Source organism: Glycine max, chromosome 5, assembly GCF_000004515.6.
Source record: "Glycine max cultivar Williams 82 chromosome 5, Glycine_max_v4.0, whole genome shotgun sequence".
In the NCBI taxonomy this organism is placed as follows: Eukaryota; Viridiplantae; Streptophyta; class Magnoliopsida; order Fabales; family Fabaceae; genus Glycine; species Glycine max.
Window position 1 is genome coordinate 1,631,160 of NC_038241.2, and position 16,048 is coordinate 1,647,207.

The 16,048-nt window shown below is 32.5% G+C and overlaps 2 protein-coding genes and 2 pseudogenes across 5 annotated transcripts; 1 reads left to right on the forward strand and 3 right to left on the reverse strand.

Annotated features, from left to right (window-relative positions):
• Positions 1-500: 500 nt before the first annotated feature.
• Positions 501-3,823, reverse strand: LOC100798878 (hexosyltransferase GAUT11). 2 transcript variants are annotated; one of them, XM_003524444.5, is made up of 2 exons: positions 3,521-3,823; positions 501-2,324 (listed from the first exon to the last, which is right to left on the reverse strand). In XM_003524444.5, the coding sequence occupies exons 1-2, from the start codon at positions 3,674-3,676 to the stop codon at positions 870-872; spliced, it is 1,611 nt and encodes a 536-aa protein (XP_003524492.1). In that variant the 5' UTR covers positions 3,677-3,823; the 3' UTR covers positions 501-869. The 2 variants fall into 2 exon arrangements, with proteins under 2 accessions (XP_003524492.1, XP_040871795.1); XM_041015861.1 differs by lacking the exon at positions 3,521-3,823 and adding an exon at positions 2,629-2,765.
• Positions 3,824-4,766: 943 nt separating this feature from the next.
• LOC113001696 (uncharacterized) lies at positions 4,767-6,000 on the reverse strand (annotated as a pseudogene).
• A 615-nt stretch (positions 6,001-6,615) lies between these two features.
• LOC100792721 (uncharacterized oxidoreductase At4g09670-like) lies at positions 6,616-9,425 on the forward strand (annotated as a pseudogene).
• A 519-nt stretch (positions 9,426-9,944) lies between these two features.
• LOC100792191 (protein GAMETE EXPRESSED 1) lies at positions 9,945-15,531 on the reverse strand. 3 transcript variants are annotated; one of them, XM_003525579.5, is made up of 7 exons: positions 14,424-15,531; positions 11,946-12,463; positions 11,247-11,834; positions 11,041-11,167; positions 10,768-10,954; positions 10,543-10,690; positions 9,945-10,465 (listed from the first exon to the last, which is right to left on the reverse strand). In XM_003525579.5, the coding sequence occupies exons 2-7, from the start codon at positions 12,413-12,415 to the stop codon at positions 10,210-10,212; spliced, it is 1,776 nt and encodes a 591-aa protein (XP_003525627.1). In that variant the 5' UTR covers positions 12,416-12,463; positions 14,424-15,531; the 3' UTR covers positions 9,945-10,209. The 3 variants fall into 3 exon arrangements, with proteins under 3 accessions (XP_003525627.1, XP_014630895.1, XP_040871796.1); XM_014775409.2 differs by lacking the exon at positions 14,424-15,531 and adding an exon at positions 13,286-13,322; XM_041015862.1 differs by lacking the exon at positions 14,424-15,531 and having other exon boundaries at positions 11,946-13,192.
• Between the last annotated feature and the right edge of the window lie 517 nt (positions 15,532-16,048).

Sequence of the window (16,048 nt, forward strand, 5' to 3'; positions counted from 1 at the left end):
ATAACACATTGAGAGGAAACAAAGGTACAATTTAACCAAATATTAAGCTGACAACAAAACACAAAGTAGTTAACACAGTTTTGACATCATTCTATTATAAGTTCTGCATCATCATTTGAGTGATTTGACACGTTATTGAGTGTCGTATATGATCCACGACGTTGTTCCAAACATGCTATGTTACCCAGTTCTGTTATTATTATGTGAATTAAAACCGAGGAATTGAAATGGTAACCGTTGTTGTCATTGTCCTACTAAAATTTTCTTCCAGGTTTGTTCCTCAATCCTTCTCTTGTTCCAACAGTTGCCTAAAATCAACAGTGATATTAGATTCAGTTTTGAATTGGTTTGTCTTTTCCTTGACAATGATACTTATTTCTTAAAGGACTACAACACCCAACCAACAAATTATAGTTGGTTTAGCAAATAAAGATCCGGTCACCTCCTGGCAACAGGGAGTTACTGTATGATTTCTATAACGAATAACATGAGAGAGAAGGTGAAAAAATGTTTTTCATTCGATTACATTGCTATTTGAAAGAGCTGATAAATTATTACAAGAATTACTAAAGAACAATCATTCTACCACTTGCAGAAGGGGAAAAGATAGCCCCACCGGCCAAAAATGGATTCTCCCACATCTCTTCACCTAACGCATATCAACTTTGTAGTGTATAAGAAATCATTCTGTTCTCTTTCAAGACTAATTCAAAAGAAAAATTGGGGAAAAGGAAAGAGAAGGGGTGAAAAAATATTCCTAGCAAAGTCAAAATTTTCTACTTCTGACTCTACATTAAGGCAACCACAGATCAAGAATATAAAATAATCTGAGATTGCATAATCCATCAGATATCGAGAAGTAGTGCATTTCAACTTGTGACACAACCTTGAAGATGAGGGTGACTTTGATTTACGTACTTGTCCCATAGTGGCTTATACCTTCCTATAGCTAACTTCAACCATGGCTTCATGTTCCCATTGAAGTGAATAACTGCTGCACTTTCAATGAGGCGGTTGTCAATATTTAGGTCATAACCCAATCCTAAAACATGCCATCTTCTGTCAAGTGGCTCTGTCAAACCATAAAAACAAAGAAGAGCAGGAGGAAGTGTCCCCAGCTTCCAGAGAGTCCCATCAGCATTCTGCTCTTGCCAATAGTGATATCTTGTGGTCACGTTTGCCTTCCGCCATGCAACCAAGTCAAAAATGTTCATACCAAATGCCCAAGCACATGCCTGCGGATCAAACCTCGAGCTAATAATTGAGTTTGAGAAGTTGAGATACTTGTAGTAACGATGAAATGCTTCCAGACAAGTTTCAACTGCACCATTCACATTCCCATGCAAATCCAGAGAGAAAAGAGGGGTCAGATCCTTCTGGACAACAAGGTCATCATCCAGGAAGACAACCTTCTCAAGTTGCGGATAAATCTCAGGGATGTAAAACCGGAGATGATTCAGTAAAGACAAATACTTGGGATTCCGCATTTTGGGTTCATCATTTAAATCTTGATATGCTCCAAAGTAGAAGGTTTGTGAATCAGGATTGAGGAGCTGCTTGTAAAGAGGAGAATAAGATGCGTTCAACCAATGAAACTCCTCAATGTTTTGTACCTCTATGGTGGCTCCTTTAAAGTCATTATTTAGGAACCATGCTTGCATTGCTCCATAATTGATTCCATTAGTGACAATGTGAAAGACTAATTGCTTAGGATGATCCGCATTGGAGACAGTTGAGTTTACAACTACAGATGTTGCCAGAACATTATCTGAAAATATGCAGAAATGATATAGATTGTTGTCCACAAGCCGTGGGGAGTTTTTCCTCTCATCTGAGAATTCTTGCAGGGATGGCATCTTTAGCCAATCAGACATGAGTTTCACATTTAGACAATGAAGACTCTTAGGTACTGCTTCCGCTGCTATTTGACCAAACACAGTGCTTTGAACTATTGCTGCATTGGCACGCTCTTCAAGAGCTTGAATGTGCGATTTCATAGTCACTATTGTGGTTGCAATGTCATAATGGATATCTTGTGCCTTAAACATTAGAAAAGAAAGGCTTTTAATAATTGGCTCTGCTTCCTCCAATGTGACAGGCTCACCAGTCATGGCAGCTTTTGAAAGCAAAAGCTGACAACTTCTGATCTTTGAGCTAAGCTGCCAGGCAAGGTGAAGATTGTTGTGTTCTTTGGCAATAACCACATAAACCTTGGCCAGAATCATTTGTTCTGCTAACTGTCGCGAAAATGATGTTACACTTAAAATCTCTTCAGTAAAATTGAAACCCTCCTTAGCAAAATGTTCAACTCTTGCATTTCTCTCCTGCAATGGAAGTCACATGCTCCATCAGTATCCAAAAAGGGGAGATAAGGGAATACTTGTAACAACAGAAAGTGATAATAACTGAAGAGTAGCAACAGTAACTGAGATATATGGGCCTTAAGACGTAACTGACATAGTAGTGTGAAGAATTATAGAAAAAATATGAAGGTAAAATAAATCAAACATCTCTAATAAGTTAAAATCAAGTTATTCACCTCAAGTATTGGAGAAGTTAAATGAAAACAGTGAGGAGCATAAGTTGATTTCAATTTATTACTTATGAGAGAAGTTTGATTTATTTTACCTTTGTGTTTCCTTCTCCTATAAGTGATTATTGATAAGTTTATCCAGACTGAACAAATATTGATGAAGAAATTCCCTGAATAGCATGTCATGGTTTCAGATATTTTCCTGATTGATGGATGACTTGAAAGAGCTTGAGATAACTAGCATAATAATGGAAGATGATATAATACCAAACATAATAAATAACTCTAAAATTGCTAGAGTGGTGAAAAGATGATCAGATGGTATAACTAGATATCTGGAAACAGGTCAATTGAACAGGAGATACACAATAAGCGTGATACACAAGGCAGACAAATGGTAATAGGTTGATGTTGCAAAGTAGAATGACTATAGAAACAAGTCACTGGTTTTGGTGAAATGAGAAACTATGGCTGCATGTGAAATTGACATATAGCAATTTCTGAAGATTGGGTCATGCATGCGAGTGAACAGTTGCAAGGGGAATGATGTGCAAGTAAATACTGAACAGTTTACAAACCTAGTAATTAGTGCCAGTTTCTCATTTTAGTAGTAAATAACTAAACAATTTGTACCTACAGTAATCAGTTCTTCAGTCTCTTCCCTTTCAAAATTAAAAAAACGCTCTTTTTACACTTGTCCCTTGAAAATCAGTATCTTGGCTGATTTAACCACAACCATTTTTCTTGACCTCCCATTTCCAATTTCCAATAGGATTCAACACAAATTCCAGTGTACCCAAATCCAAAATAGAGTCCTAGAGGTTCAAAAACCCATCCAGCCAAGGCATAGATGGCATTGTGAAACTTATCCTACTAAAACTCTTGATGACTTACTTAAGGGCGTGAAGCTAAGGTAGTGAATGATGATTAAAATTAGGATCTAGTGGGATTCATTAAATAAATTAAAGAGAAAAGTTTTTGACTCACTGACAAAGGATGATGAAGCGGATCTTGGTGGTGGTGATTGTGTTGGAGAAGGAAAAGGAGCAAAGCGAGGATGGAGGAGAAAGCAAGGAGAAGCCAGATCCAATATGAAAACCTCCGTCGTGCCGGGCGCCGATACTCGGCAGCCCGTCGTCGCATCTTTCACCGGTTCACCACCCAATCCACATCCACTCCGATTCCAACTCACTCGGAAAATTAAATAATTGGGAAGGACACAAATGTGGATTCATTTGAGAGATCAAGTGAAAAACCTACATACACAACCAGACATTATTAACATCGCTCCACACTCTTATTTCTTATAATAAAATAAATCAAAACTCTTTTACACATTCATTATTACACAAAATAAATATTTATTACTAAAATTTATTTATTTATAATAAATACTTATATATAATATAAATATTAAATGAGTATTTATTTAATCAGTACTAACGTCTTAATCTTAATAATGTAGTAATATTTCATTTTTCTTATATTTCAATAAATACTTAAATATTCTAGTAAAAATAAATAAATACTTTTTCCTTACGTCAAAAGTATGTAGGTATATTTTAAATATTTAATAATAAATATTTATATTATATAAATATTAAATATTTATTTATTATAAATATTAAATATAAAAATATTTTTTTACATTTAATACATAGGTATATTTTAATAAATATATTTAATATTAAGAAATAATTGTCAATAACAAAAAATACCCTTAATTTACTGATGTATACACATTTATTTTTTAACATGAGTACATTTAACAATATACATATTTAGTGTATTTTAAGAGGATACGACACAATTGAATCTTTTTATTGAACGAGTCATGTTAGTTGATGAACCTTTATGAGCCACCAGGCATGCCCTCACATCACGTGATCGCATGTGCTGTCTTTTGAGATGGCATGGCATATTAGCACTTGTTCTTCTTCTTCTTCTTCATTTTTTAATCTTAACAATGGATTAAAAAAATTTGGGAAAACAGGAAAATATGTTAAAGTGGAAAAAAGAAAATGTCAAAAATCCAGAATCCATCCTTGTCCGTATGTTGGTCGAATTTTGTTGGCATAACAAATGAATTTGTGTCCATTTTATTAATTTCATTTGATTCGGCACTATGTTCATTGTCATTGCTCAACATCAACAACCAAACAATGCTTCTGAGTTTTTAGCTTTCTATTCTCTAGTTTCCAATAACGCACCATTTCCTGTTTTTAACTTCCTTTCAATCATAAAAATTGAATTTGTTCTTTGCCTCTTGCACTATAGCACCTTCAAGCATCACCACATTCACTAGCACCTTAAAACCCATCAACTCACAACGTGTTAATTACCTTTTGTCCTACATATATGCATGTCCAATTCACCAGAAGAAAAACAATAACACTCCTCCAAACTTAACTTACCCCGGCTCTCTTCATCTCGCACATGCTTTTCACATTAAACTTCGAACCAGATTCAGTTCCTTGGAAATTGGAACATCATTTTTAAACACAATTTTACTTTTTTTCTCTTGCGGCATTTGTAAAAACTTGTACAAAATTATCTTGTACACTCTCTTTTTAGTTTACAATAATCAAGCATCCAAAATAAACTCTCATGTCATAAAATCTTATAAGTATTTAATTCAAGACTAAAATACTCTCTCCATTCTTAATTATAAGACATTTTTTATAATATTATTTTCTAATTTTTAAATGTATTAATTATTTTTTCTACTTATCTTTACTTAATTATTCTCTCAAAATATTAATGAAAAATAATTAGATGGATAGAGAAATAAAAAAATATAATTTTGAAATAATACTCCATATAATTAAAATATTTAATATGATTAACTAAATTAATTATTTTTCTTAAGAAACATAAATTTATTAAAAAAAATCTTATAATTAAAAAAAAATGGATACACTTTTATTTTAGGTATTAATTTGCTTACTAAGTTTAAAAAATTCTATTTTGATTTTTTATGTTTTTGTTAGACTAAATTAGTACTCTTGTGAAATTTTTTGCTTATCATCTTAATTTTAACTGAGATAACAAAGAATTATTGATGTGGCATCTTTAATAGTTAGTTACACGTTACTAAATTAATCAAATTAGATTGATAAATTGATAAAAGAACTAATTTGATCTCAGAAGATAAACTGAAACCAAAAAGATTATATTTTATCCTTGATTAAATTCTGTCCATGTGCATCATAGTTTAGAATAAGGTGCAAACAGAAAACAATAGTATTACTTCTGACCTTCCCGGGTGGGTCTGGCCACATGAACAAGAACAACATTGTCCTGGCTCTGAAAAGTGTGAGAGAGAGTGCCCCCCATTCAAGAGCCCCTTTAGCTTCAAAGCTAGAATCCACAACCACCATTATCTTATTTCCCGTTGTCTCTGCCAACTTCGTGGTAGAAGCAGAGGAGGAAGATGCACAACAGGCTTGAACACGAGGCGTGGCCATGAAAAAATTGTATCAAACGCACTACGTGGAATGCCCCACCCAAGCTGCCTCAGCAAATTATCCACCTGCTGTAGCTAATTTGTGACCCTTATCAATAATCTGTAATGAAAATATATTCCACCTGATATGGATGAACATATAAAGTGATCAATATTCAATAAATTTTAAAAATCATGTTTATAATGTGTACAAAGTTAACAAATTGTTCTATGATATAAAACTAACATTATAAACTCAAATTTCATAATTCATTATCAACCAAATTATGCTTTCCATTTTATAACAATTACATAAAAAAAAAAAAAGTGTTTTTTGCACCAGAATGTTCTCAGCCTTACTGCCCTTGACTGGAGAGGCGGTTTTCATCTATTAGAATTTGTCACAAGCAGCAACCTTACTATATCCATGCTTGTTTATGGATGCCAAATGTTATTCCATAGGGCAATGCATGAAATTATGAACTTACAACATTTGTCTACACGAGAATGTAACTGCAATCTTTGTAAACTTCCTTGATTCAAGCAGCATAAAAATCAATTCATCTCTGCTTGATGTGGAGACTATGAAAAGGACATCAAAATGAAACCCAAAAATGATGGACTTTCTGTGGCGTAAATGAGTCATGGTAATCTAATTGATTTTCAATGTCCTAGATATTCTTTAAACAAGAATGCAAAGTAAAATCGATACCTTTCAAGCGTGTAAACATCTCAAAATTGGCAGACAATAAAGAAATAATGAAATCGGACAAATAGGTATATAAACGTGGATAACTCACCTCAAGAAGCACCAAAATAATGTTGATAAAGTTTTGACTATCAGCTCCTAAAAGGTCCTTATCAAATCTGAAAATTAAAGCATTTCGTTAATCAAACCTGCTTGTATTGAAAGCTAATATTTCAAAAAAAAAAGTTAAATTAATTTTTTAACCTCTAATTTATATTTTAAATTTAATTTGATCTTTTAATTTTTGTGGGTGTTCAATTTGGTCCTAGCATCTAAATTAAATCAATGGTATTAAGAAATTATATTGATTTAAAATTATCATCAAATGATTTTAAACTGTTAGAAAATACAGATTCTCTAACATGATTAATTTAATTTAAACAAAAGAATTAAATTTGAATCAATTTAAAAACTTAGAAAACTACATCAAACTTACGTAATAAATAAATTAGAGAAAAAAAATTAATTTAACCAAAAATAAACCTTTTATACTTCCTCACCTTGCAACCACTAAAGAAAGCTGTCATGCATAAGTTTGGCTTCAATCAAATCATTTCTAAGTGGCAAAAAACTTAACCAGGCAGGAACCATATGCAAGTATAAAAGGTTAAAAAAAATAGTACTTTCTTTTCCTTATTTTGTATATGGTCAGCGGTCACCAATTGAACAAACATAACTTGATCAGATTCAGATACATCATCATCTTGAAATCAGTAAGCTTAGTTCTGGCTAAACATAAAAATGGTCGCAGACCAGTAGTGAAATCTGTGTGCTAAGCTTATTCATTTCTCACTCACCCTTCTTTATTTCGTAATGCCTAGAGTATTAACCACGTAAGAAATTCATAAATTATGTTAAAAGGTACAAGCGATAAGTAATATTTATTATACATAATTTGAGTACGATACAACTGAAATCAAATTTCAGAATACAGACATCACGTAAGCAATCTAGGCCCTCCCAGCTAACAAGTGGAATTGCTGACTCACGTCGTAGTCAGAACTTGAAAAGAACTTTGTATGTTCTGCAGGGAGAGTATTTATACATAACAGGTGAATGCAGTCTACTAAGTAGAAAAAAAAAAAAAAACTTAGAATGGAAATTTTAATTCTAGATTTGTAATGTCAACTCTAACATATAAAAAATGGGATTAGTTGGGATCATAAAATCTTAATTAAGTTTGGATTGTATAAACAATTAGTGAATAAAATTGCTAAGTTTAGTTTTATTAGAGATTATACTGAATTATTTTCTGACAAAAAAAATTGAACAAAAGGCTAAGAAATAGCGTAACCTCTAAAGATGACAATAGACAGAAGAAAAATATTACCCTAGAGCCATCAATGCTTTCACGATGGAATTCACAAATACTTCCTAGAGCAGAAATTGCAATATCATGCGCTTTTTCATTAAGTGGACTTGGATTTTTATCAAAATACCGAGTTCTGACAATATTCCTAAAAAGGACAAAAAATATCTTAATTGTGAAATTATTAATAATATTGCAAATTATGGAACAAACGAGATACTATTGACAAAAGGCTTCAACTGATGTGTTCCAAGCTCTGCACAAATTCGAATTCCCCCTGCTGCCTCCTGAAAAAGGGGGAAAAATAAATAATTGGATACATAGAACAACTGCATTAAGAATGAAACCTAGATAGCACGAAGCTGGAAACCTCTCTGCTATAATAATTATAGTCCTTGCATGCTTCCAGTAAGATGAGAAGGTAAATTGCACAGTACCTACCAAGTAAAACAAACACTAAGTTTTCAAATGTATCATATCGTTTTGAGATCCATAAATGTATCCTGCATACAAGAAGCAAAAAGGAAGATTAAAAGGACTACTTGTGAGCCACTTCATGACTCAGTTGTGCAACTATACATAAAGTTGACAAAACAATACTTCTTATGACTTATGACATCACAAGCTAATAAAATATCACCTTATCACTTAATAGATTTAAACTAGTACAAATATTAAAAATAAAAAATTAAAAATATCATATAACAAATTGAAAAATGAATATATTACGGATATGAAAAATATATTTAAGTCTCACACACATTTATAATTTGCAATGTTTTGAAGATCCACAGCACATTAACAATGCCAGCAACACCTGAATTCCTAGAGAGCAAAGCCAGAGTTGGATGGTCTTGGTGCACTTGGTGACTTGGCATGGTACTGCATTGGTGCTTCCTTGTGGGCAAAGGGATACAAACTAGCAATCTCTGTCACTGCTCTTCCTGATTCCACGAGAAACGACGCCGGAGTCAACATGTCCATCACAGCCTCTTTGCTGTGGGATCAACCAAACCAAAAACACTTGCAACCATTAACTGCTCCTTTCTTTCCCACACTTCCATGGACCTGGCCATGTGTGGTTCCAATGGCTCTCTGCATCTCAGGGACTTCATAGTCCCATACGGTGCTAAGTTTGTTGATCTTTACATCGGGTGGAATGTGAGACCGGAGGAAGTTCATGAGGCCAATAAGCTCCTACAAGAGGCTCTAATGGTGCAAGAGTTTTCTAGGCTTGTTGCAGGTATTAGAGATTGTGGATCTAAACCCTCTACCAAATCAGTAGAAAGACTCAACTTGTAGATAGATGGTTGCAAAGCATGTTGTTATTAATTCAAAAGATCCTTCATCAAACACCCTTAATTAATGCCGCCATCAGAAACACCCTTAAGCCAACCGAGTGTTTGAAAATTGGAATAGATAAGTCATGAATTGTAACAAGATAAGCCATCTTTTGGAACTGCTATTCCCAATCAGTTTCGAGAAGAGCAGAGTGATTGTAAAAAGAGATACATATCAGTTTCACGTATGTTACTGTAAGTATTATGTATGATAATTTATAAGTCAATTTCCATTAATTATAGTTTTTATCAATTTAGTCGCTAGTAAACTTACGAAAAATAGAATTTAACTGTAACTGATTAATTATAAGAAATGAACTTTGGTTCAATGAAAACTGTAACTGATTAGGGGATGCTGAGGTAGAGAGATGAGGAGGAAACTTTAGAGGAGAAATCATTGTATAATTTCTGGATGCAGCAGCAGGTTGCAAAAAAATAGAAATTTACAAATTTGATGTTGGTGTAGGTTTTGAACTTAAGTTCCACAAATTTGACGAGTGTATCTGATAAAGAACTTAGATAAAACTTGCAAAATCTACCATCAGACTGAAGGTGCATAATTTTAGCAAAAATTCTGAGAAGTCAACTGCCCTTAACCACAACTAATTCTGGTACATAGATTTAAGTCATCATAAGTTGCCAACTATATTTATATTTACGTATATTAGTATCTCCCCACTATATATACCAAACTTCATATGTAGTGAAATAACAAGTTACACATACAATAGTACGTACATAATCCAAAATCATGAAACTAGTTAACAGAATAAAGTGACATGCACTGATGACATCAAAATTCTAATTACTAAATTAGTATTGGGGTGGTAACAATCAATGAAAAAGATTGTGATTACGTAGATTATAATTTTTTGTAACTGTGATTGAATTCTCTGCAACTACTTGTGGAAGCATATAGTCAGGATCATCAAGGTAATTCACATCATCGGGTAAATCGGCATCTATCCATTCAGACCAATCCTCATAATCAGTAGTATCCAAGTCCCATGACAACTCCTTTTCTTTTTGCATGCTGTTAACCTTGTTTATCAGAGTTAACAGCATTTGATGGTTCAAGGTCTCATAATTCCTGCATGATTAACAAGAAATTCTTTAAGATATAAAATTTACATTTGAATAGCCAACTTCTAATATTTGTACACTTACTTGTATGTGAAAATGGCATGTAGAAGTTGAACTAAAGCTGTTACCATGAAAAATAATCGGGCAATGTTTATTATCGAGGTTTGGTGCTCAATGTTATCACTTGTTAAACGGATAATGAGTACTTCCGCAAAGAGAGTAGCACAGAGCTCTGTAAAAAGCCAATGATATTTAGTCAAACAATTAATTAGAGGTTTATAAACTGAAAGCACTAATTGGTATACATACCAATATATAGGAATGGCCTGATATTGTATGTTTGCTTCGTACTTGTCAACATGAAGATGACAAAGATTAAAATGGAATAAACGAAGAAAGCTTTGATCATTCTTGATTCAAGTAACAAGGTATTTTGCAAAGCAAAAATCCTGTCTAAAACAACAAACATGGAAGCCTGCTTTGATTCAAAAGATTCCTGTAAAGTAGAAATAGAAATTCCTTGTTAAAAATTCATTAAGAATTCATTTATATAAAACCAATAGTCTACAAGAAATTCTAAACCTGAGAAGACAATATTTCCCTTGAGTTTTCCATTAAACGATCATGAAATCCTTGAATTTGTTGTTGACGCTGAATAAGCTCTTCATGTTGTCTATGCCCATATTCAGCAAAATATTGTAGGGTTTTCCTGCAATACATCAACGAGCTCAACATTTTATTCAAATATAATTTCTGAATTCAAATATTTTGAGAGTTAACTTATCTACCTGCTCTCTTCTAGTGCTTTGGATTGAAACTCAGTCAATGAGTTTAGGCCCTCAAGCGCTGTGGATTGTCCGTCTAAGAGTTGTTGCTGCTTATCTAAGGAAATCCCAGCCATATTCCCAATATCTTCAGCTTTGCTTTGCAGGTTGTCCATCCTTGATGACATAGCATCTCCAACTTTAATTACCTCATTCTCAATCTCAATGGCTTCATTTCTTAATTTTTCAATTTCTTTGCCCAAATAATTGTAAGAGTCTTTGAGCATTGCTACCCCATCCTCCAAGCTTCTCTTCATATTCTCTTGCCCTTCTTTTAATTGTATCTGTGATAGTGCAATTTTTGTAGTTTGCTCGTAAACACTCCTCGAATGTGTTAATACAGAATCAATGTGACCTTCCAGATTTTTAGCAGTTTGAGCTACTTGTTTTGTGTGGCTATCAAGTGAATTAAGAGAATCATGAATCTGTCTTGAGCCTTGTAATAGATGTTCTGATTTCTCTTCAATGCTATCTAGCTTGTCCTCGACATACTGGGCTGAAGTTTTTAATTCAGTCACAAGTCTCTCAGTTTCATATTTGAATGCGTGTGCCCTAAAAAAGTATATAAAACATTAGTCATGTTGAGACAAACAAATCAAAATAAAAAGAAAAGAACACAAATAAGAAAAGAAATATGAATTGGGAAAAGAAATTGCACTTAACTGCAACTGATAACAAATGGTGTTGGTTTCGAGGTAGAATTCAAGGTAAACCTTATGGGCAAGGTCATCTAAGGATCTTGAGCAAACAGCAATGGAAGATTTGGGTTCACAATGGGGAAAAGGAGACCTGCCAGAATCCCTCTGAAAGCAATCACTTAGGTGCCAAGCCAATCTAGACCTCTTCTCATCAATAGCCAAGATTTCAGAACATCCAGCAAAAAGATGTTGGTAAGCATTTTGCCAACACGAGTTTGAGCTAATCATTTTCTTCTTAGCATTTTGTATTAACTTCACTCCCTTATGGTCGTTGAAGGAATCAACAGAGAACTCAGCACTAGAACCTTTAAAATTGCCTGCTTGAGTCTTGTCACCAGAGGGAGTCTCCTTAGATGATGAAAACCAACCCCATGACTCACCTCTTAATAAGAATGAGAATAAAATTAAAACAAGAAGTCGACTCCTGTGATCCATTTGAGAAATTTATCAGAATTTTATGTCCAAGTTCTGCAATGACCAAGCCTGCATTATCAAACACACCATAAAATTAATCAACTTTTGCTACCATAAACTATATGTTTCATAACTTATGGAGATCATGTTCCACACAATCACTGAAAAAATAAAGGACGAAACCCAGAATAAGAAATAAATTGAGAAGCTGAAGCATGCCATATATGCTTCGCATGTGGAAATTAAGATATAAATTTGACCAACAAAGCAAAAGGTTGTTTTTCAGTAGAGGACTACAAAATCAAAATGTTTGTTTGGGACAAGAATGAATATGAATAATTTCTGGTTGGCTGCTTATATTATAAAGGGTGTAACGGTACACTGGGAATTATGACGATTGGTTTTCAATATAATTCACACTCCTAAATATTTACATTCAGTTTTGATTTAATTGCAAATAATTATTTGTTCTTTTTTTCTGGACAACACCCAGTCTTTTGATTCTTTGAAGACAAAGGGATTACTGGTTTGGTTTTCTATGCCAAAACCCCTTAGACCTTAGACCCATTGGTTGGATGTCTCGAACCTAAAGTAATCAACTGGGGCAAGTAAACCAATCAACCCATGTTCCATCGTGCCCTTTTGAGTTTTGAAAACGTTAACTTCGGGGAAGAGAGTGAAGATGGCTAATTAAATCTTATCGTGGTTTTCTAATTGTAGCAGAAGCAAAACTATAAACATTATTGATACCCACTTATTCTCTTTCCTTCTTTTTTAACGCGGAAAACAAAAACACAAATCTCCATGCCGGGTAGTATGCAGTATATGCACTTCACAAATCACAATTAAATTCAGAGAGAGACAGAATAAAAACTTGTAAGGAAAGTCTACCTCGGCAGATCCTCGATTTTTAATAGTGTGTGTCAATAATTTAAGATTTGGGTTAATGCTTGAAAGGGATATATAAGGAAAGAGAAACTTGGGAACCAAGAAATATAAAAGCTAGTTAACAACATATTTCATCTTTTTTTTTTTTACTAAAATTTTATACCCACTAATTTTCAGCTAATTTTACCAAATTAGACAAAAAAAAGTGGTTATGAGAAAACTTTCCTTATTTTCCTGAACAAGTCACTATCGTAAATCACAATTTTGGATTTCAAATAATCCATTAAAATATTTTACAACTTCACATGAAAGGGATCGTATCAATCAATTATCATTCTTTACGTAAATATAGGACCGAATTTAGTATTTCTAAATAATAATAATAAAAAATAGAAAGGAAGATAAAAAAACAAAACTGTGAAAGCATCCAACCTCAAACACCCGTTACATAATTCTTTTCAATTAAAATAAAGTGACTGCTATACAGCGACAACTATTGAATTACATAAAATGGTATCAAAAGGATTTCCAAACAAAACCAAATAAATAAAAAAAGAAATTGTTAAGAAGAAATATTTCGTATCTTTTTATGCTATCATGCATAAACGTGAATTTAGAATCTGGATTTTGAATTTGATGGCTAAATAACTAGTAAATTAATATCGCTCAACTGTGGCACCGTTTTGCCGCGGCAATATCAAAAAACGACAAGTAGAAACTGCCCGAATGAAAACCAAAAAGATGAAAAGGGCCCTTAAAGTTTGAGACGAAACACGAATGTACGAAATTTCAAGTCAAGCAGCAAAAAATTGTTCGAGATCCCACATTGATAGAGTTGAAATAATATATAAAGAAATAAATTTTATTTTATAAGTTAATTTTATAAGATTAAGTTAGACTCAAATTGAAATTTTAAGATAGATATTGAATGAGTGAATGAAACACAAATGAAAAAAAAAAAAAAACCCAAAGACTAATTTTCACTTCTTCTGTGCGAATGCACGTATCAATCACAAAGTGTCAAAGTGAAAAATGCATTTCACAAAACTATGTGTTATAAATTGCAAGCACCAAAAAATTAATAAAAGATAAAAATACTATATATGCTGTTATTCTCAGAGAGAGAGGGAGAGAAACTAACCTGTAGAATGGAAAGGGCGCGTTTCACTGTGTGTTGCGTTTGAAAGATCTTGAAATTGAAGTGGTCAACCTTATATAGGAGGAAGGAAACAATGGACACAACTTTCTCCCGTTGAAGAACATAAACCAATAAAACGGTGCGTTCGGTCCGAAAAGGCGCGTAACCGTTACAAGCCTTTTCAACTTTCAAGTTTGCTCACGAAGCTGAACCACAATCACCTTAATGGTAGGGCCCCAGTCATAATAATATATTATATTAAAATAATTATTCATCTCTTTCATATTATTTAAAGAGTACAGGTCTTTTTTTTATTTATTAAAATGTCAGAATTTTGATGTGCAAATATAAAAATCTTAAGTATATCCAGCACTTTCTTTTTGCTGTTTTCTTATTTTCTTTCTTCTGTTCTAATCTTATTCTTTTGTCATAATTTCCTATTTTTATTAGGTTTCTAATTGCTACAATTTTGGTTTTCTTTTTTTAATGGTTGTTTGTTTCGAGACAGGATTTCTCCTAAGGTTAAAGATCTCTTACACTAAACTATAAAAGTGTATTATGTTCTTATTGTTATTTTCGATAAGACGTGATTTATATAAAATTCTCTAATTAATTATAATTTATCTCCATAAATCATAAAAATAAGATATAATCAAGTAAATATATGATTATATCTTTAATATATAATTGGGACAAGACATGTTGTTAAAATATATTTAATACATGATAAGATAATACTAAGCGCGATCTATCGGTAATGATCGGTCCATGGTCTGTTGGGCTAGACCTGGTCGACACATTGGGATCAACCCAATGAAGACAAGAGGTTACAGTTGTAATGGAGGATTTTAAAATCAATATTTTACTTTTTTTTTTTTTCTACATCTCCAATACATCCTAAATTTTGTTAGCTTTCTTTACATTTTTGTAATGCTTTCTTAGCAATAGACAATGATTTAAGGAAATATATATATATATGGATGGAAGCTAACAAATTAATAATTAATATTTGTTGATAAAAAAATTCTTAGAATCTAATGAATAAGATTAGTAATTTATTACCACCATTAGATTTTAATAAAATGAATTATAAAAGTGATAGTGTGATTACCTACAATAAATTTTGCAAAACACACCCAAACACACAAAATATAACAATTCCTTTGTGATTGGATCAGAATGTAAAAAAACATGGAGATGCTGTCAGTTCAAATTTTCCGCTAACAAAAAATATTAACAATACTAAAAATTAACATGTGCTGATAAAAAATATAAAAAATTGAATATATTAAACTTGATTCGGTGTTGTTGAGCTCGATCTGGGCCTGAATTTTGTGTGTTTACCATGATAGAGAAAATCAATTTTTAGGGGTTACAAGCTGCCACAAATAATTTAATATATTTCAAACAAATTTTTTAAGTATTTTTTATGGTTTTTTATCATCAGAAAATGAGCTTTATTAAATAACTAAAAAATTATACATATTTCATTACATGACATAACACAATTGACGTATCAAATTAACGAATACGTTAACAGTTAACAAATCCTACTAACGATAGAAACATAAACAAAAAAATTTCAAATATTAGGAAATAAAAAAAAATATCTAAATAAAATTAAAATT